This window comes from Pituophis catenifer, unplaced genomic scaffold, assembly GCF_029215685.1.
Source record: "Pituophis catenifer annectens isolate HBS135680 unplaced genomic scaffold, rPitCat1.0.hap2 SCAF_1, whole genome shotgun sequence".
In the NCBI taxonomy this organism is placed as follows: domain Eukaryota; kingdom Metazoa; phylum Chordata; class Lepidosauria; order Squamata; family Colubridae; genus Pituophis; species Pituophis catenifer.
This window is the reverse complement of record NW_027256881.1, coordinates 233,738,512-233,760,033: the sequence shown is the minus strand read 5'-3', so window position 1 is coordinate 233,760,033 and position 21,522 is coordinate 233,738,512. Positions and strand designations below refer to the sequence as shown.

General features: G+C 40.1%; 1 protein-coding gene across 1 annotated transcript in view; it reads right to left on the bottom strand.

The window, feature by feature from the left end:
* LOC139327144 (unconventional myosin-X-like) overlaps window positions 1-10,136 on the bottom strand; it is a 126,707-nt gene extending 116,571 nt beyond the window's left edge. The window contains exon 1 of the mRNA XM_070956857.1: window positions 10,027-10,136. Coding sequence (XP_070812958.1) covers window positions 10,027-10,047 — 21 coding nt within the window. The 5' untranslated portion in view covers window positions 10,048-10,136. The remainder of the gene's footprint in view (window positions 1-10,026) is intronic.
* Between the last annotated feature and the right edge of the window lie 11,386 nt (window positions 10,137-21,522).

The following is a 21,522-nucleotide window of genomic DNA, read 5'->3' as shown; positions in this document are numbered from 1 at the left end:
GGGACAAACTATTTTCTGAGAACATTTTTAGTATTTTCCCTTGTGTTTGTTATTGTTCAGTCACTAAATTGTGTCTGACTCTTTGTAACTCATAGACCATAGCACACCAGGCCCCACCCATCATCCACTGTCTCCTGGAGTTTCCCATATATACCTTTTAATTATATTAAAAGGGCAAGCCCAACAAGTTAGCCATTAAATTGCAAAAAAAATAATAATATTAAAGTTATCAGTTAACTCTATGAAAGCATGCCAGTTCAAGACTGATCAGGGGGAAAAATCATTCGTGTTTCTTAAATCCTACTCAGTATAACTTCTCTTTAATACTGTGATAGTAATGCCACCCTGAGTCTCCGGAGAGGGGCAGCATTTAAAATAAATAAATAAATAAATAAATAAATAAATAAATAAATAAATAAATAAATAAATAAATAAATAAATAAGTTTAGGCATTCTTTCACTTACTGCAATCAGAAGCTAGCACTGAACCTTTGATAAAAATCATCTTGGGCAAGGGTCATCTGTATTCAACTTTTCACCAAAACACAAAGACAATCTCAGATGCTTTATACCCAATAAAATAAAATTTATGGCATTGTACTGTTTAGCTGTTATTTTTATACCAAACCATTCATTAATGCATATTAGCAGGGTGCAACTTGGCAAGGAAATGTACGGTAGGTTCAGAGAAATTGCCATAGGGAGTAACATATTTTTGAGCTACCGTGTGAGCTCATATTATGGAGATTTGCCAATATGGCCTACTGAAGATTAAGCACTTTTTGAGAATCCCTTTTTCATCCCGCAGCATAGATCAAAACAGACATGTTATCAAAACTGGAGGGAACATGTTTGGATGGTATAAATGTCTGTTGTCAGATTTGTGATGGCTATTTTAACACCACAGTATCCTTTCTGTTATTCCATCCCTCAACTGAGAATTGTGATTTGCTTCAGCAAATGGCTAAAAACCAAGCCAACCTAATAGGTTCCTGATTTGGTCTCTCACCTGAAAATAAAAAAGTTAATTCATCTTTCAATCCCAGGGATTGTCAAACACTAGAACAGGACATGACTGTAATTCAACCCTGATCAAATCCAAATGGTGATTCTTATAAAAAGTAAAATAAAAATGATTATGTGGGGATAAAGTGTTAGGCTAGGGAACTTAAAATCTAGCTAGCTCATATTAAACCAGAGGAACTCACTGAGTGACTTTCCTTCTCAGTCCAACTTCTCTCACAGAGTTGTTATAGTGGGACAGATAAAAATAGGAGGAAGAACTATGTATCTTCTGAATAAAAGGCAGCAGTGGTGGGTTGTCCCCAGTTTGCACCGGTTCTATAGAACTGGTAGTAAAACTGGTGGGAGGCTCCGCCCACCGACCCCAATGTCACCAAAACACTTCTGCACATGCACAGAAGAGCACGCGCATGCACAAGCAAAGTGAGAGCGCGGCCCCACTGTGAACCGGTAGTAAAGGTAAGTAGAACCTACCCCTGAAAGGCAGGATATAAATGTAATAAGGAAAGGAAGATAGAAAAAGCTAATATTGGGGTGGGGATGGAACTAGAAAGATGGGATTAGATTCAAGGTTGACCACTGATTTTAATAAGGACCTGGGGCAAAGGGTGCCAGTTTGGTTTTGTGGCTAAGTGGCTAAATTTCTGGACTAGGAGCAGGGAAACTAAAGTTCTAATTCTGCCCTAGGCACAAAGCCAGCTGGGTGACTTTGGGCCAGTATTTATCAGCCCTTGTGAAGGAGACCACATCAAACCACTTCCGAAAATGTGGCCAAGAACACCAAGTAGGGATAGCTTTGCTTAATAACCAAGTTACCAATCCCAACTTTGATCACTACATAAGGACTACCTATAATTTCCAGTTATTAATTAATTACTTTCTAAAACAAACTGCCATTTGTGTATATCTAAACTGTGATACACCAGAATTTCTAGATCTGTGTTAAAAGGGGATGCTTTGGCTTTTATCCTATGATACTAGCAGCACCAGGGCGCTTTGCCCAGTGGTGGGCTGCTGCCAGTTTGGGCGAACCGGTAGTTCCAATGATCAGCTGGCCATGTCCACCCGTCCCCACCCTATCCTATCCTATATTTCCTTCTTTCTGGCTCAGCTGATTTGCGTGGCACGGCTGATTACCGCGCCCCTGCTCTTCTACTTACCAGGGCTGCCTTAAAAGGTAAGCAGCTGAGCTTCAAATTGCTGTATTTTGAACACTATGTGCGTTAGGCGTGCACTCGCACGCAAAGCCCACAAGCGCGCAAAGCTTGCACTCACAGAACCAGTTGTTAAACTGGTTGCAGCCCACCACTGGCTCTGCCACATTTGTCTTTAGAGCTGTACCCAGAAAACAGTGCATGTTTTCACTTATATATTTCAAATAGAAGATTTCTCAGACTTTTACACTGTATTTTTCAAGTGATTCTTTTTTATTTGTTAGAAATCTCCTATTTTCATATAGTTAAGTGTGTTTATAATTGCTCACATGGTACCCACACGTAAAAAAAGAAAGAAAAAGGAATGGTTTCTAGGAATTTGTAATGGTTGATTTACTTTAGCAGCTGTAAGCTCACCACTGAACACCAATGAACAGATGAAGGCAATTGGCACATGAGGTGATGTCTAATTATTTTTCTATATTTGGTGACATGAGAGACATAATATTGCAGATGAACAATACCTTTCTGTATATGACTGCATCCAAAAACTGTAGTAAAGGACATCATCACTTAGAAGCATCTGCAGTTACATGAGCAATTTTTATCCCTGAAGTATATTTCAAATTCAAGTTATTTCTCCCAGGGTGTGATTGGATCACACCACTGTAAGCCAGGCTGTCTAAAGAAGATTAATAAATGAATCTTAATAGACTAGATTTTTATACCCTACTAACTCCAGTATCTTTTTGGAATAAATATGTAAGCTTTTAAATATCATTAAAGATAAAAAAAAACCATAAGCATTTGGAGATGGTAGTTACTATTGGATTAAGACTGGAAATCCCTAGGTTGATCAAGTTCAATGGTAAATCTTTGATTCTCCAGAATTATCAGTAAAGGTTTCAGACTCCAGGCATCTATAAGAAAAAACCCAACCCCACCACTCAAAATAGGGTATGGCTCAAAAAGGAGGGCTGGGGGAGAGAGGGGGCTAGAAATTTAATATTTAGGCAGTCTGTTGAGATACTGATTACAAATTTTTCCATCAGAAATTTCTCTTGTGCCTTCATTTTTGGTGAATGCTTCCTTCCATTGGGGTCTTGCAGGTAGCTGAAATTCTTTCTAATTTATCCACATAGCTCTCATTTGGAAAGTTACCTGGAGAACCTGGACCAATCACTCTCTTTTCTCTTAATGAAGATTATCTTAAACAATGCAATAAAGTTAAATGGAATGAGAGAACCAATTTCTCTCATTGTGGTCTCATTGTGAAACAGTGGTGTACAACTGCAAACACAATGGGTGCAGATCAATATCTTACCTGAGTCTTACCTGAATTGTTAGAAAAAAAAACAACCTATTTATTATCATTTGGATTCACCAGCTAAGTCACTCAAATCTTCCTTATAGAATTCAGAGGCTATGGTAACAATAGATTTCCATACAGACCATAACCACTTCCGTATCTGGCAAGGCAATAATTTACCTGACCGATTATGGACCATTTATAAACGTCATCTTCCAGCTCATTACGTGGAACTTTACAGGTTACCCTAGAGTGGCAGCATTATGAACCAAATGAGTCAACAGAAGGATGCCTGAGACTCCATTGTCTTCCCACCCAAAACCAAATCTCTGAAAATAGGCCGCCATTTATTTTTCAGACTGCACACAGAGGCAGTCAGCCCAGCAAGGCTCAAACCACTGGGAGAGCAGACAAATACAAGCACAGTAAACCTATTCATACTCAAAACCTAGTTCCAAAAATGACAGCAATCTTCCATTTGGTTTGACTGAGACTCTGCTCCTGCTAGGGCCACATCTAGAGACATATATACATACATATGTACTATTATCAAAGCACTGTTCCTCACTTGCTCAGTTTCCACAAAGCTATCAGGCAATGCAGCACATCACAGAAAAAGCAGAAATATTAGCATCAGCGAGCCACGATGCGCAATCCGTATGCAGGGAGGTTTGCTTGAAGCTTAAGAAGCCATGGAAAAGATTATGCTTGCCAGGGCAATCATCAGCCACAGGGTTACCCACTGGAAAGGAAACTAGGAGTCTACTGCTCAGTTTGGGCCAGATGCAACTAGTCTAGAGAAAGCCATTTCTCAGAACCTGACTCAAATATCCCTGTTCATCCACAAAACCCACGGACATAAAAAGACTGAGAGTCTTGTTTCACTCATTTCTTGCCTCCAGACAGGCAAGCAAAGAACAATCATTGGGCCAATTCCCTTGGACTTCCTATTTGCTATTCCCTCTTGCCTCTTTCAGTCATTCTCTCTCTCTCTCTCTCTCTCTCTCTCTCTCTCTCTCTCTCTCTCTCTCTCTCTCTCTCTCTCTCTCTCCCTCTCTCCCTCTCTCTCTCTCTCTCTCTCTCTCTCTCTCTCTCTCTCTCCAGAAGTTATTGTTGTTAATATAAGCAAATGTTTGCCTTCCCTAGAATTAAAACTCCCTTCCTCCCCACACTCCACTCCTCTCTGGTTGAGTAGGATTTGGTTACGTCTAGCAAGAAGCCAAAGCTCAGTTTCATCCCTTGGTCCCTGCAGACACTGTAGCTTCTTAAAAGAGCTAAAAAAAAAAAAAAGTAAGTAAAACAAAAGAGCTCTCTAAAATTTGCTCTCAATTTCAACCTGGAATTGCCCAAGTCCGCTGGCAAGAGTCCCTCGAGAGCAGGGCAGCCTGCCTGCAGCATATGCTGAGGTAGTCAAGAAGCTGGCACAATGGGCACGGTGCCACTACTCCCCATCGGGATGCTCTTTCAAATGAATGAGCTTGTTTTTAAGCAATGTTTTTAAACACAGCAATGATCTGCTACTTGAAGCCAAGGATGCAGTCCACAATAACAAAAACTACCACCATCACCACCACAATGCCAAGGAATAAGAGGAAAGGGGAGCAACTAGAATAGCTCCATGTCCAGAGGGATGAGTGGCCCAAGATCATCCACTTGGCTTTGTTCCTAAGGCTGGACTCGAACTCATGGTCTCCTGATTTCTAGCCTGATATCTTAGCCATTACACCAAACTGTTTCTCTGATTAGTCCATTATATTTGTTTTAGTTATCACATTCTATTCCCAACTTGATTCTGAGAATTTAAGGATACCCACATGGGCTGGGGGTTATTCTCCTCTAACGTTATTTTCATATCAATGACTCTGTGGAAAACATTGGGTTGCTAGAAAATAAATGTAAAATGTGAAGATTATTTAAAGTCAAATTCCATTCAGAGTGATTTTTTTGAACAATATGAAAGTATGAAACAATATGAGAGTAGAGTAGAATAGAATAGATTGTTTCCTAGTATGATTTGACTGCTTATTTGTAACCTATGACTATCATTAAGTGTTGTACCTAATGATACTTGACGAATGTATCTTTTCTTTTTATGTACACTGAGACCATATGCACCAAAGACAAATTCCTTATGTGTCCAATCACATTCGGCCAATAAAGAAGTCTATTCTATTCTATTCTATTCTATTCTATTCTATTCTATTCTATTCTATTCTATTCCATTCCATTCCATTCCATTCTTCTACCTTACCATTCCTGGATGCTTTTTTGACTTTCTTGTCTAGCCTTCAGCCTCTCCTTCAAATATTAACCAGATTCAACCTTGCTTTGTTTTTTGATGTTAAACCATAGTTAGATAGATGCTGCTACCTGTTGTACCCAATAGATCATAACTGACCCGAAGTCACCCACTGAGTTCTATGGTCAGATGGCGTTATCTGACCATAGATAACCCCATCTGGTTTTATCAATTCCCAGTCCAATTTTAATCAAAACACAACCACCATTGAGTCTATTCTGCCCATTCATTACAACCTGCTTATCTTACCATTCTGTAAATATTCTCATTGGAATTTGTATTATCATTAACCGCAACCTTCCCTTTTTGAATCTATCAGTTCTCTGAAAGCTGAGGCTTAGCTGCAAGGGAAGACATGGAATGGGCTCTTTCATATTGGACATGAAACCTCCGTCCTCAGAAGATTTGCCACTTCATTCCTTGCCCTTCAGCACTGCAGTAAACTCTACAAATTAAAGAACATTTGTTAATGGTTGGCCATATCAATTTTAAAAAATACAATTGGTTTTAGACAGTGATTTTTTTTGACTCTTATACTTTGCTTCTTATTAGACTTAGTTTTTCTTCTGTTTAAAATTTCCATTATTTTTGTTATATGAGGTTTTTTATAGGTATTTCTGTTGGCAATTTGGGCTTTTTATTCAATAAAGATGCAATTTATTGGTTACCTGTCTTGATTTGTGCTAAGATTTAGTCCTATAATATGTTGAACAGTAACAACAAAACTAAGTTAAGAAATATAAAATAATAAAGGTTTAACAATGCAAAATCATAATGCCCAGATTGCCTTTCTATACTCAACAAGCAATCATGTACTTCATACATTAATATAATGGATTCAACGCATTTTCCCCTCCCTTTTTAAGAGGTATAAATTGGTGGCCATCATCATGCTTTATTATAAGATGAAAGACATGGCAAAATGATATACAGTATAGTCTCGCATACAACACTCTGGCCCTCCAGGGACCAGCTGAGGCAGAGAGCAGGGAAGATCACAGTAGAGAAATGAAATCTACTGTTCTTTGGCATGACAAAATGCATCAGGCTAAAAGATCTGCAGCAGATACTCTTGCCAACTTGACCTAAACTGCTGGTCCCTTTCAGATATTCCACTAATAGACCTCACACTTCTCAATCAAGAGTTAATCCAAATAAAGAAGCTGTCAGAAAAATCAAGTGTGTAGGTTACAAGAAAGTCCCGGTTCAGTCACTGACTGTATAAAATAACTAGGCTCTTGTTCCACATAGGCAAAGAAAAAAGGAAAAGTATATATTCATAATCTATCAAGGTTAAAATAAACTTATCATGGAGATAAAATAGTAGAAGCCAGTTGTGAGGCTGGGATGCTCCTGCTATTACCAATTCATATTTCCAACCTTTTTTCCTCAGTGGCTATGGTGCAGTAGCTGTTGAAAAAAAAACTAGGGTGAAGATGCTCTCATGCAAATCAAGACTTCCTACAATTACAGCCAGACACCAGATGACCTGCACAGATTAGGTTAATCAGTCAAAGAATATAGCAGCTCCTAATTACATTTTGCAGAAAGAGAATCTTGGAGAGGCAACAACAGACACAGTTTGTTGGGTGAGGAATGGGAGGTAGACTCCATAAAATCAAGCAGATGTTTGGATAAAGTAAACCAAGAAGTAACCTCTTAAACTCATTATCTGCTCCTGTTCCACTAATGCTCATACACTTAGCTTAATGGCTGAGAAAGGAACCAAGATGGGAACCCCTCAGGACTAATCAAGGGGAGCCTCCAAACCCATCAGCTCTTCCCCTAGAAAGTCATCTGGCTTGAATAAAGCAGCTGGCCCTTTCCTTTCCGCAGAAGAAGACAGAACTACATTTATACATTATTATATTGCCTAGGGACCTACTATTGTTCCATGGAAGGGGAACAAAGAGTGCAGGATCCTGCCTCATAATCATAACAAGGTTACTACCAACTCTTGGCTCACTATAGACAGATTCTGGGCTAGGATCAAGAGACACAAAGAAGTCCTACAGATAGGCCTTGTTGTATAAATTAAGCAGTTGGTTGAAGCTTTGGGGTATGTAGATTGAATTAATCAACCAAGTCAAAGCTTTGGAGAAAATGGCTTCAGGCAGATCACAAAAGTTAAATGTGCATCAGGATACATAGAGCATGAAGCCAATTAAGCAGCTGCACAGCAGTAGGAGCATCTAGCTTTTCCCAATCCTGCTAACCCTTGTTTCCCCAACTCTGAGGTTAATATGGTATTTTCATTAGAACTAAAGTCATTACACTGAAGAAGGAAACTTTATCTTGTACTCAAAGGTACCTGGCTAGTTCAGAAGTCACAGAAATAAGACACCCAAAGCACAAAACAGTTCATAGCATGGCTTCATTAATAAGGTGAAAGAGCAAGGATGCTGTAGAACAACAATTTTCAACATTGGCCATTTAAAGATATGTGAACTTCAAATCCCAGAATTCCCCAGCCAGCATGTGGAAGGGATTTGAAGTTCACACATCTTTAAAATGGGTAATGTTGAGAAATACTGTTCTAGAATAATAATACCACCTTTCCCCACTTCTGGATTTCTTAAACAAAAGACAGTTTCATATAGAAATCATCACAACCTGGAAATTAAAAGAAGACTCCAATCCTAAACCTATGTATTGGGAAATTAATTCCATCTGTACTGAACTTACCTGTAAATGTATAATAAATAAAACTGGTAGTATTACTACTGTCAAAACCCATATGAAGCATTTCAGGGAGAATATACTTAAAATGGGAAACTATTGTCATTTTTTTTCCTCAGGAATTTAATAGGCAAGACAAATCTACTCACATGTACTTTATTTGCTTTGCATCTATCATCGTTTTTTGTCTCATGATTCCACGGTGCACATTCTCAGTATATAGACATGCGTCCTACACCTATACATATCTGCCACTGCCCATAGTCTCTGCTGCTATAATGATGGAAATTTCTCTGACATAAAAATTAAAAGACACTAATTGTGGAAGAAGGAAAGATGAGTGTGCAACAGTCACTTTGAATCAAGGAATTACTCTTGCTGATTCTTTTTTGCCTCCTCCATACAGATGCAGCTTTTACATACCTAGCAAAAGGCAAAAATCTGCACAGTAAAATCACTCAATATGTACAGATGCAGGAAAGAATCATGAAGTCTCCAGGAAGTAAGGAGCAACTCAAGGTTCAAAGCCATCTTTGTCATAACCAGAGAGGCATGTTCCCTGTTAAAAGCAGGCAGAAGAAAGAAAGACTCTAGCCAGAAGCAAATTGTATACTGATGGTTATCCTGATGGTTATCAGTGGCAGTAAAATGCCCTTCACCCCCTCCTAGAGTTAAACCCTAGGCTGAAGTGTGATTTCCTCAGCTAAATGATTCACACATAGGATTCACACATTATACTAGTCTACTCTTTAGGCCTAAACCTGCCAGCATAGAATTTTATTTACTCTCTTCAACCAGAGCCAGCATTTTCCTGCTATAGTCCTGGCATATATATATGTATATATATGCAGCAGCCTTTCCCAACCCCTGATCTATCAGCCTCAATTGGTCACGCTATCCGGGATGTTTGGCAATTGTAACCCAAGCTATTTAAATTGCCTTGCGTTTAGTCTCTCCTTTAAAGGTTGACAGCACAACCCAGCTACACTCTCGGCTCCTGAATTTAATGGAATGGCCACTGGACTATAGTGTTATTCTTCCCTCTTTAAAGGCAGTTCTGCAATGGGGCTCGGTGCCGATTCAACCCTTCTCTTGCCAAAGGCAGACTTGGATGTCTCCTTATGCCTAGGACGCAAAGGAACCGGGACACGTTGGCAAAGAAGGGAGGTGAAAACAAGGCGCCTCTTCTGCATCTCCGATAGGCAAAGTCGGGATGCCCCCTGGCAATGTCAGCTGGTAGACCTCCGTCTCAAATAGAAGAAGCTACTCCAACCTCGACACCTTTGGCAAACCTTGCTCAGCCGTTTAGCTGCAGTCGAACCCAGCAGGCTGTCGGGGGTGGGAGGGCATCAAAGTCTGGCAGGGGAACGGCTCCATCTCCTTGGCTAGCAAGCCACCTCTGCCCAGGTCAAAAGAGAATCCAGGCCTTTTCCTGCCCGCCCCCCTTTCCCGAAAAAAAAAAGGTGGGGGGAGCGACGAAGAGGAAAATCTCAGCGCCAAGGGACGAACGGCTCGGAGATGGCGAGACAGCAGTCAAAAGATCCTCCCTGGCGCGCTCTTACCTCCTGCAGCTGAGGGTCCATCTGCTTCGGAGGCGCTTGCCGGGCGGAGGAGAGGCTTTCCCGCCGAGCCAAAAGGCAAGCGCGATTCTAGCGCATGGGCGTCCGCTTGGCAGGGCTTAAGCCGGTCTGGAGCACCAACGACAAAAACCTTCTAGCGCCGACCGGGCGCGCTCCGAAGCAGCTCCAACATCCCGCAAGCGGGGCGAAGCGAGTGGCCGGTCCCAGTTCCGACTCCGCCTCAGCCGCGTCTGATTGGAGCGCGGGAGAGCCTTGGGTGGCGTCTTGCCATATAGCGAGAACCTCCGGCCTGCGGTCCCTTCGTCGCCTTTGCCTTCTTCCACCTCGAGGCGTGGCTGAGGGGAGCGCTCGGAGGTCACTGAAGACCCAGCTCCAGGCTCATAGAGAATTTAGAGCCGGACGGGAAACAAACAAACGAAAAAGCAGCCTTTCTAACCCTAAAGCACTCTGTACATGCTCAGAAGCGCTGTTTCCAGGCCCTGCGCTGTATACGTTCCAGGACGTTGAGATCGGAAGGCCTTGCAGCTTTTGAACTTTTTGATCCCTCGATGTTTGGCGGGTGCAAATAGAAGCATACTAATTATTATTTTTTTTTAAAAAAAAATACGCAACCTCTTCGAGAACCTTTCACTATAGGCGCTTCTCTGCCTATGCGTGTTGTATTGATTCACAGACACAATCGCTTCTCTTCCAATGATTTTGTTTCCCCCACACACAAAAATAAAATACGTTGTTTTGGTTAAAATACAGACGCGACTGAAGGCGGGGAAACACTCTAATTGGGTTTTGGTTTGAATACCCACCTGCAGCTGTTGTGTCTGCTGTTCATTGTATGCTGTCTTAGGGTTGGCGTATTCCACATCAGCTTTAATAAAAAAAAGATACACCAACTATAAATTTACAGAGATTTATTGTCGCTAGACGCCTTGGGGAAGTAGTGAAAGCCCCAGGAACACACAATGTTATTAACTCAGACTATAATTTATACAGAAAGGATCCCGAAGAAGATACAATAGAACCAGTGATTAATTAGAGGGAATGGAAACACATCACGTGTATAGATGTTTGATACGTGCCTATATAATGCTGCTCTTTCCCAATTTAAAAATTAATACTTTAAAAAGAGTTTTAAATAATGTATTATGCTTAAGTTTTCATAAGAAAGAGAAAGCATTAAAGCAAAAAAAGTACTTGGAATGGCCACAGAAAGCAAGTGTTTCCTTTTTCTCTCCAGCAACAATGAAATAACCTCAGTTAACTTCTTCCAACTGCAATTTAGTTAAAATTACTGCTATTAAAATGAAAAGGTTTCAAAATCTGGAGAGCAGTTTTAATCATTACAGTATTTAAAATATATTTAGGTACCCTACTGTTCTCAAATTCCAGTAATGAGGAAACTTTTCGGGCTTTTTTTAATATATATATATATATAGAGAGAGAGAGAGACTGGCATCTAGCAGAAGAATGGGACCACAAATTTCATTATCCAATGTATAGGTCTATCGATTGAAGCTATAGATTATGAGAGTTAGTGTCCATTACTTACAGATAAAAGTTGCATTATGCCAGCAAGAATCAAGTTATGCCATTGCAATGATAAGTGCAATTTTCTTACAATAGGCAAGTGAATAAGTGGCATTTCTCTAAAACTGGCATCTAATTGATTAGTAATGTAATGGAGCTTACTCCGGGTAACTATATAAAATTACAGACTAAATATCCTACAATCTTTGTGTGGTGCATTGATATCTTAAGTGGAGATCATTAGGTACCTCACAGATTGGGTTTTAGTCTGTGAAAAAATATGCCAATCTCACAATAAATATATGCCACATAATTTAATTTTTGTTTTAGCAAATGAAAGACTACCCCACATGAAATAATTGACTTTGAGAACATAACACAAGTAGAGCATTAATAGTTCTAAGGATGACAATTGATCAAAAGTGCAAATTGTAACGATAATACCATATGGTATTATCGCAAATATCCCATGGCTTAGGTCCAGGATATTTGGCGGACCATTTGCAGCCAGCAACAGCTTCCCATCGCCCAGTGCGCTCTCACAGGGAGGGCCTACTCAGGGTGCCGTCGGCCAGACAATGTCGGCTGGCGACCCCCAGGGAGAGAGCTTTTTCTGTAGGCGCACCCACCCTTTGGAATCAACTCCCTCTGGAGCTCCGGGTGGCCCCTGACTTTCGCTCCTTCCGCTGTGGGCTGAAAACGTGGCTATTTCATCTAGCCGCCCTAGACTGAGGGGTTTTTTAATAGAACTTAATGGGGTTTTATTGGATTTTTTTGTCAATTTTATCATGGACTTTGTTTTTAATGGTCTGTTTGTTTTGTTTATTGTTGTGAGCCACCCTCAGTCCTGTGGAGATAGGGCGGCATATAAGTCCAATAAAATAAAATAAAATAAATAAATAAAATATGCAGAAGTATAAAAGGACTCAACCCCACTATGAGCTGCAACAAGTAAAAGGACTATTTGTCAAGTATTTGTAATATAACAACTAGAAATGTGATGGAGGAAAAGACTGACAATATGATTTTATTCATTAAATGTCTACATTACCTTTATTTTTGGTCAGCTAAATCAGCTTACGTAGCTAATGTTCCTTCTTCCTACCTTCCTACAGCTACAACCCCGTGAAGTAGGTTAGGCTAATAGCTACAGGCCAGGGTTGGGTTCTACTTACCTTTACTACCAGTTCGCAACAGGATCGCGTGCACGCGCTCGCTTCTGCGCATGTGCAGATCACTTCTGATGACATCAGGATCAGTGGGCAGAGCCTCCCGCCGGTTTTACTACTGGTTCTATAGAACCGGTCCAAACCGGGGGCAACCCACCACTGCTACAGGCCCAAAATCGTCTGACCAGCTTTCATATTGTCTAAGGGAGAACTTGAACTCATGGTGTCCCAGTTTCTAGCCCAGCACTCTTGTCACATCACCAAGCTGACTTTCTTGATGCTTGCTCATCCAATTTCAATCCACCTCCATATGATGTTTTTATGTACAGAACGGTCCATGCTTACTATAAGTACGTACCTCTTATTTTAATGGTACAAATAGTCCTCAACGTATGACCACAATTGGGACCAGAGTTTCTGTTGCTAAGCAAGGTGGTTGTTAAGTGAGTCATGCCCATTTTTCCATCCTTTTTTGCCATGGTTGTTGAGTGAATCACTGCAGTTGCTAAGTTAATCATATGGTTGTTAAGCAAATCTAGCTTCCTCCATTGACTTTGTTTGTTGGAAGCTGGCTGGGAAGGTTGCAAATGGCAATCAGATGACCCCAGGATGCTGCAATTGACATAAGAAAATGAACTTTATCTCAGGACTGGGGATGCCGTGACATTGTGAGGAGTGTAAGTCATAGGTCATAGGTCACTTTTTTCAGTACTCTTGTAACTTTGAACTGTTGCTGAACAAATGGTTGTAAGTCGTGAACTACCTGTATTTACTTGCAAGTCTATGTGGGAAGTGAAATAAAACTGAAAATTGTGAACTGAAGAAAGTTAGCAGCTATCTCTATTTTAGTCAAAAAATTACCATGAAAAGTATACGGTGTGTCATGGAAATCAACTCAGAAATTTGATACTTTTTCCTCTTTGCGGGTTAAAGCCATCACTCCTTCACTCATAACTTCTCCCCACTTCCTTAACTTCATGTTGTACAGATGTTAGCCAAAGTCTTGTAAAAGACTGTATTATAAAATGCAAAAGTACTAATGTTTTTATAATTTCATACTGCTAAAGCTGATGAAATGTTTATAGCCAATGAGTACAGTAGTTCCTTGAGGTGTCCTAGGGGTAACTTCAAAGATTATAGACAAAATGATCATATACGAGTGCCTCCGAATTAACTTGTCTCATGACCAATAGAAATCTCTGCTTTGATTGAAATGGGTTACAGTATAAGCATCCAAAAATAAATGAAAGAACTAACAAACTTGCAGTTTAGCTCAAAGTAACACAAACTCTTTCACAAAGGAAGAACTGAAGAGCAGCTTCCTGTCAAATAGTCCTGACTATTTGTGCTGTTTGAAAGAGGTTTATGGTCCCCAAGAGATTCGGGGAAGATAACATCAGCTGGAACATCTAAAGTGCATGTAGAAGACAAACATATATTATCAAGAAGCCAGAATATATTACCAAGAGATTATTAAGGCAAGACATTACTTAAGAGGACAGAGATATTTAAATGCTCTGCAAAATAGAACAATGATCCAATATTTATTATTTGGTATACTTCCAAATCAGGGTAACATAATATGCTGTATAAATCATAATGCATGTCAATAAAAAAAATAAAGCAAGCAAAAATCCCCAAAGCATTAAAACAATTGCAGAATAAAGCTAGTTCTTAAGGTTAATAGCAGCGGGAAGATCTAAAAACCCTTTGTTTAAAAACCCAACTTTAGACTTAAGAAACCATATTCTGTTGAGGAAGCTGTGTGATCCAATGGAATGTCTTTCCCTAGGAGTGCACAAGAGCCTATATATTTAATGTTGTGCTCAATAGCTGTGTTTATATTGCCTGTGGAGGGAGAGGGGGATGAAAAAAAAATATCAGAAGGAAAACCCCTACGGAAAATATTTAGTTAATAGCAATTGCAATAGTGCTTAGACTTACCGGTATATACCGCTTCACAGTGCTTTACAGCCCTCTCTAAGGGGCTCTAATAGGTGTAGATACAAATTTTAAAATAATTTCTTGTACATTTATTTAAATAATATCTAATACCATGGAAGGATGTGATCTAGTTAAGTGCATTTGCTTCATCTGCTTCGTAGTTAATGCCAAGTTTTGTGTATGTTTGCCCGTTCCTTCAATCGGACATAGAACAAGCAGGCTATTGAAGAAAAGCTAGCCTTTCTAAAGACAAGGCCATTCTAGACTCGGTTAATAAATGGATATCAACTCTTTCATTGAAACAGGACTATTTGGCCATGCTCAGACTAGGTTTGCTTTGATTTTGGGAAGGTTCAAGGGCATGCTAATTCTGGAAGCAATATGTCCCAACAGTTCTACAGCTATGTGTCATAAAAAAGAAACAAGATACAGTCTTTGAAGTACAGAGTAGTATTCATACCCTGAGACCAACAGTGGAGATGCTGCCTTGGGATTTGGTTCTCCTTTTCAAACAAAAACAAAAACAAAAACAAAAACAAAAACAAAAACAAAAACAAAAACAAAAACAAAAACAAAAACAAAAACAAAAACAAAAACAAAAACAAAAACAAAAACAAAAACAAAAACAAAAACAAAAACAAAAACAAAAACAAAAACACATGGTGCAGTTGCATAAATCAGGAATAATTCTGGGAGGCCCTGCAGCTTTGGAGAGGTTCCCCCCACCCCAAAGCAGAGAAATGGCATTGTTGAGATACTGGAGGAACCTTGGTGCTCTCTGAGTTTGATTGCTGCTTGCAGATGCTTCATTGGTGATATCATCTAGGTATCATCATCAGCGCACTGATAAGTCAGATAATAAAATCTCTGCAAGCAAACGAACTCAGAGACCATCAAGGACTCCACACTTCAACCCTGAGCTACCTACAGTTTCTTGGATATTAGATTTTAAAATGTCTTCTTTTCTCCCTTCCTTTGAGCTAACTTCTTTTGCTTCTGCTGTTTCTGCTCAAAACCTACCATAGACACATTGTGATTGCAGACAGGTTAGTTCAGGATTTCTCAACCTTGACAACTTTACGTGGGTGGACTTCAACTCCCAGAATTCCCCAGCCAGGTTGAGAAACATTGGGCTAGTTATAACAGAATATGCTACTACAGACGAGAAAACAAAATAGAATTTCCCTCTCTCTCTTTTTTTCCAATCAAGCCCTCAGCCAGGACACGTGAGAGGTAACCCAAAGACAATCTGACGGGGGCACTAAAATAACATTGGAAGAGAGACATGGCATTCAGTATAATTGGAGGTTTTGGATATTGTTGATGAGGCAATTCCCATTTCCTTCATGAAAGGTAGCCACAAAGCCACAGAAATGAGGCAGCAGTGAAGATTTAATTTTGGCTGCAATAGCCAAGCAACGGCTTCCAGCCAGGGGCATGACAAGTTGACCTGAAACAGTTTAAACTCTTCAATTTAATCCACTTTTTAAACCATCCTTTAGACCAGGATGGGATCCTTTAATTCATATACACCAATAAATATATGGTACCAAAGAAACATTCAGGAATTTACAAACAACATTAATAACTGGTAATCGTTAATCATTCTTTCACTGTGAAATCAACACAGAAAATATTACTATTTTTTGCTAAGGTTATTGTCATAGTTATTGAATGATTAGTCTGAGTAATGCTTCACAGACAATATGCCCAATGTGGCTCATGGTTTAAAGTCTGACACAGAGAAATAATAGAAGAATGGAAAGGGAGGAAGAATTTCATGAGTGAAAACTTCCTTTCTTCCAAGTTTATGAGATTTTTGCAATCGCATGAGTTAATCAGAAACTATTCCACAGAGATACAGGTATTCCTCGATGTATGACAACTGAGCCCAAAATTTCTGTAGCTAAGCAAAAGTTGTTAAATGAGTTTTGCCCCATTTTAGAAACTTTCTTGCTACATTTATTAAGTGAACCACTGCAGTTAAGTTAATCACCCGAATGTTAAGTGAATCTGACTTTTCCATTGACCTTGCTTGTCAGAAGGTCACAAAAAGTGAACATGGCCCAGGGACACTGCAACCATCATAAATAGGAGCCAGTTGCCAAGTGTCTGAATTTTGATCACATGCCCATGGGGATGCTGCAATGCTCATAGGTGTGAAAAATGGTTATACGTCTTTTTTGGGTGCCATGGTAACTTCAAATGGTCACTAAACAAATGGTTGTAAGTCAAGGTCTACCTGTACTGGAAAGGTAGGTTTTGCACACAGAGATACCATAGAACTCTTAGATACCATAGGACAGAGGTGTCAAACTCAAATCGTCACAGCAGCATCATATGACGTATTGGGACCTTTTCCCCCTTCATTAAACCGGGCGTGCGTGGACAGCGCATGACGCATCCGGCCCATGGGCCAGGAGTTTGACAGCCCTACTACTAAGGGTAGAAAACCTGTATTTCAACTTAGATATGATATTGATCATATTGAAGCAATTGGGTAACTGGCAGTCTTGGAAGGAATTAAAAGGTGGGTTTACAGTGGGACCCAGAGCTAAGTCTGTTAGAACAAGAAGCCTTCTTCCTTGGTTCTTCTCTTTCTAGAATTATTCTTATCGTGCGTTCTGAATGATAAATAGGCGATTGGTATCTAGGACACTCTTCCTTGGCTGGAAGGGAGCCATCCTGTCTGCCTGGAACTGGCAGCTGGCTGGAGATGCCTGCTCACTGACACAAACCCATCAGCACATCAAAGGGCCTTGTGAGCATCTATTTCCTGCTTTCCTGTTGCAACCCCTTAGATGATGTCAGAGAAATGGGGGAAGGGAAAGAAGGGAACGGGATTAGTCTAGGGCACTTCCGAGGCATTTGTGGGTTTTGCAGTCCAAATGCAATTTTCTGATCACAGGACCGCACCTATATTTTTCCTCCCCTCTGGCTGTTTCCAATTTCTACTGAAGGATTCAGAACCCAGTTGCCTAGGTGTTTAGGCTTTCCTGTTGAAGAGACCACATGAGTCAGATACCAATTTTCAAAATACAAGTGGAAACAATTTTCTGTGGGTGACTTCTGTGTTACTCATGATGTATTCGAATTCCATATTTGGAAGGGCATAACCCCAGAATGTTTGCTCCGGATCCATTGTTTATTCCATTCCTTAGGCTTGCACTGATTGGGCAACATAATTATCAGATTTCTGCTTGCTTCTCCTTATCATTTTTGATAAAAAGGATTAGTATAAGAATATAGGAAGTGCCTTTCACTGAGTCAGAGACCTCGGTTCCTTTAGTTCAGTATTCTTTGTGGTTCCAGGCAGAAATCTTTCCAGCCCTTCCCAGAGAGATGTAATACTAGGTTTTGCTTCTAATTAGATTGTATTCTGATCCTAAGAATGTTAACCCAGCTTTACTGTGCTTAATGATGGGAATTGTGGCAAAATATGTACTGTATTTCTCTTTTCACCTGATATTTTTCTTTGTATATTGTTGATTATATACTTGATATTCATATGTAGTTAGTCATATGTTGCACTTTAACTTGTGAGATTGTTGATTTGTTTCCTGCATTTATTGTTTCCTGCATTTATATTCGCCTTTTCTCCAAACATCTCATATCCTTTCCCATTTTATCCTCAAAAGACTCTGTGAGCTAGGTCAAACTATTGGTGCAAGTTTATACCCAACAATATCCATGGTTTTGAAATCATACTTGGATTTTTTATGACCATGATGCTCCCATAGAATACAACGAGAGTCATACTGATCCATCAGAAGAAAAAAAATCTTGAAAATTCACAGCTGGATAAAATCTATATTAGTACTGACCAAACAGTCAGCAAATCATTAACAAGAATTTCACAACCTTTCACTGTTTTGTGATATTTTGTTTGAATCCAGTAAGATATTGCCTAGTGCAGTGAATTTTGGAGATATTTCTTCCTGTTTATCCTATGGTTTCTTAGTAGTTTCCAACTCCTCAGAATTCACACCTATGAATTCTACTTCAGTACTTTGATATAAGAATCAATTACATGTCCTTTTAAACAGGATCAGACTGTGCATGGGTTGAGCCCCCTATGTCATAATGTAAATGGTAATGCACTAGCTTTAGACATTTTGCCCCTGCTAATTTGTGTTTTCCTTTGGTGATGTATTTTCCTCCATCCCCCTCAGCTAATCAGGAGATTGTCTAGCCTACATGTTAATGATGCATAAGAGTGGATTGCATTTCCTTTGGGTTTAGGTTTTGATCTTACCAGACCTAGCAATGCGTGGAATTGTGGTTCTCCAGCATTAAATGTTTTCTTCTGCATGGTTAATATCTGTGACAAATGCCTTTGGTTCTGCCCTGCAATTTGTTATATCAGAGCACTGGGCAAATAAAGTTACCTCTTTGCATGCAGAGTTGTAAGCAAAGAATTTATAATACACATCAAAATATCACAGAGTAGTCATATTTTTTAGGGCTAAAATGTATTTTATTAACTTGACTATGCTGTGGAATCGGAGCCATATTGAGTTGGCAGCATGTTCAATGCCAGAAAATATTTCTTATGCATACTATTACTTATACATATTTAGCTACCTGTAATATGCCATATTGGGTACCTGTTTTTAAACATACATTTAAACTGGCAATGATTGTGGATTTTTATCCAGCTGGTACTGAACATTTTGTTCTGAAGCATAGCAATATCCAGCAGACGCAGGAACTTCTCTGTGGTTCCTCTCTTCCGTGATGTTGTGCATGTGTTGCCATGCTCAGTCAGGGATCTAGGATGGCATGTGCATGTGTGAAGAGAGACCACAGCTCATTTTTTACACTTTTCACCATGTGACCTTTTCTGGAGTCATCCCCACCGCTTCCTTCTATCCTCTTCGTTGTTGCTTTTATAAAAATTGCATCTTTTTCCCTTGGGAGAGGACCCTGTTCTTGCACCAGCTGTGCCATTGCTTGAGAGGAATGAGATTTAGGGATGGGAGAGCTTTTACAGGATCAGGGAAAAGTAGCACCTGCTCTTACAAAAAGGGAGGGAAGGATATTTCTATCCCAGGCAAAGCTGCCAGATGGTGCTCTCCTGATTTTTAAAAATTATGACCACAAATCAGGGATGGGTTCTACTTACCTTTACTATTGGTTCGCAACGGGGCCCTGCGCGCACTTCTGCGCATGCGCAGAAGCTTCCTGATGACGTCCGGGTCGGTGGGCGGAGCCTCCCACTGGTCCGAACTGGGGGCAACCCACCACTGCCACAAGTTGAAAACAAGTGAGGACAATGCAAAACAGGGGGATTTGAGAGACCATTGATTCTGGGTATAATTTCAGTAGGTATTTGGGGCTTCTGGCACCTCTAAATCCAAAATTCTTCCACAGGTAGTCCTCAACTTATGACCACAATTGAGTTCAAAATTTTGATTGCTAAGCAAAACTTTTGTTAAGTGAGTTTTGCCCCATTTTTATGGCCTTTTTTGACACAGTTGTTAAGTGAATCACTGCAGCTGCTAAGTTAGTAATACGGTTGTTAAGTGAATCTGGCTTCCCCATTGACTTTGCTTGTCAGAGGGTTGCAATGGTCCCCATGATCCCGGGACATTGCAACTGTCATAAATATGAGTCAGATGCCAAGTGGCTGAATTTTGATCACGTGACCATGGGGATGCTGCAATAGTCATAAGTGTGAAAAACAGTCATAAGTCATTTTTCAGAGCTGTTGTAACTTCGAATGGTCCTTAAATGGACTGTTGTAAGTTGAGGGCTAGCTGTAGTTTCTAATGAAAAGATATAATTAAGGCTGTAAAAACAATACAAGTATTAACATTGGCAGAATAAATTGAATGTAGCTAATATTATTACCTCCATGAGAGATGAGCATGGCCCATTCAAAAATGGTATTAATTAAAGCAAAAGTTATTTACTTAATTCAGTTTATCCTCAGTTGACAACTGTTTCATAGAATTATCTATGGTCCATAACCTCACTTCAGTTTCCCAGAATTGGGAATGACTTCACCAGCCATTTTGTGTGTGCGGAGGAGTCTTGCTTCATGTAAGAACATTAGAAGAAATACAATATTTTGCATGGATTTCCTCATTCTAGGAATATGGCACTGTACAAGCAAGTTATTTGCTGTAAAAGAAAGAAGTATCTTTGCTTTAATGAATGTTAACTCTCTCCTTTCTTGCTATAGAGAATGGGAGGGGTGATTTTGTGCCCTCCAATTTTCATTCATAAGGCTGGTTAGTTTTGAAAGTGTTGTGGCCCTTACGCAGCCTGTGCAGCTAGTAGCTGTTTCAGACAGTGAGGAGGCTGGTGTGGTGCTACACCAGCAGCCCGTGCAGCTGGCACTCGAGTCAGACAATGAGGAGGCTGGAGAAGATGTGGTACCAGAGGTGGGGATTCAGCCAGGGCCTTCAGAACCTCCAGAAGCTCCCTTAAGTGAAAAGGATGAAGAGGAGGAGCTTCTTCTCAATGCACAGGCGCGCAGAGCTGCCAAAAGGCAGGAGTGGCTCCTCAGGAGGAGGTCTCCTCGAGAGTAAGGCTTGGGGCTAATTGGCCACTCCCTTAGCCTATTTAAGGAGGAACGCCGACTGAAGCAATTTGCAGGGAACAACTTAGTTCACATATCTTTGTGTCTTGTCTTGCTTATCTTATCAGCTTCCTGCAAATTGCTTCTGGGCATTCTGCCAACCATAGTAAGCTTTCAGTTATTCTTTGAATTCTTGGTGGCTGTTAATGCATTTAATTAACAGCTGTTGTTGTAAAAGACTGGTTTATTTAGTAAACTAAGGTTTGAACAGACTTTGTGTATGCTGCGTTCTTTGGGGCCCATAGCTAGGGCAGA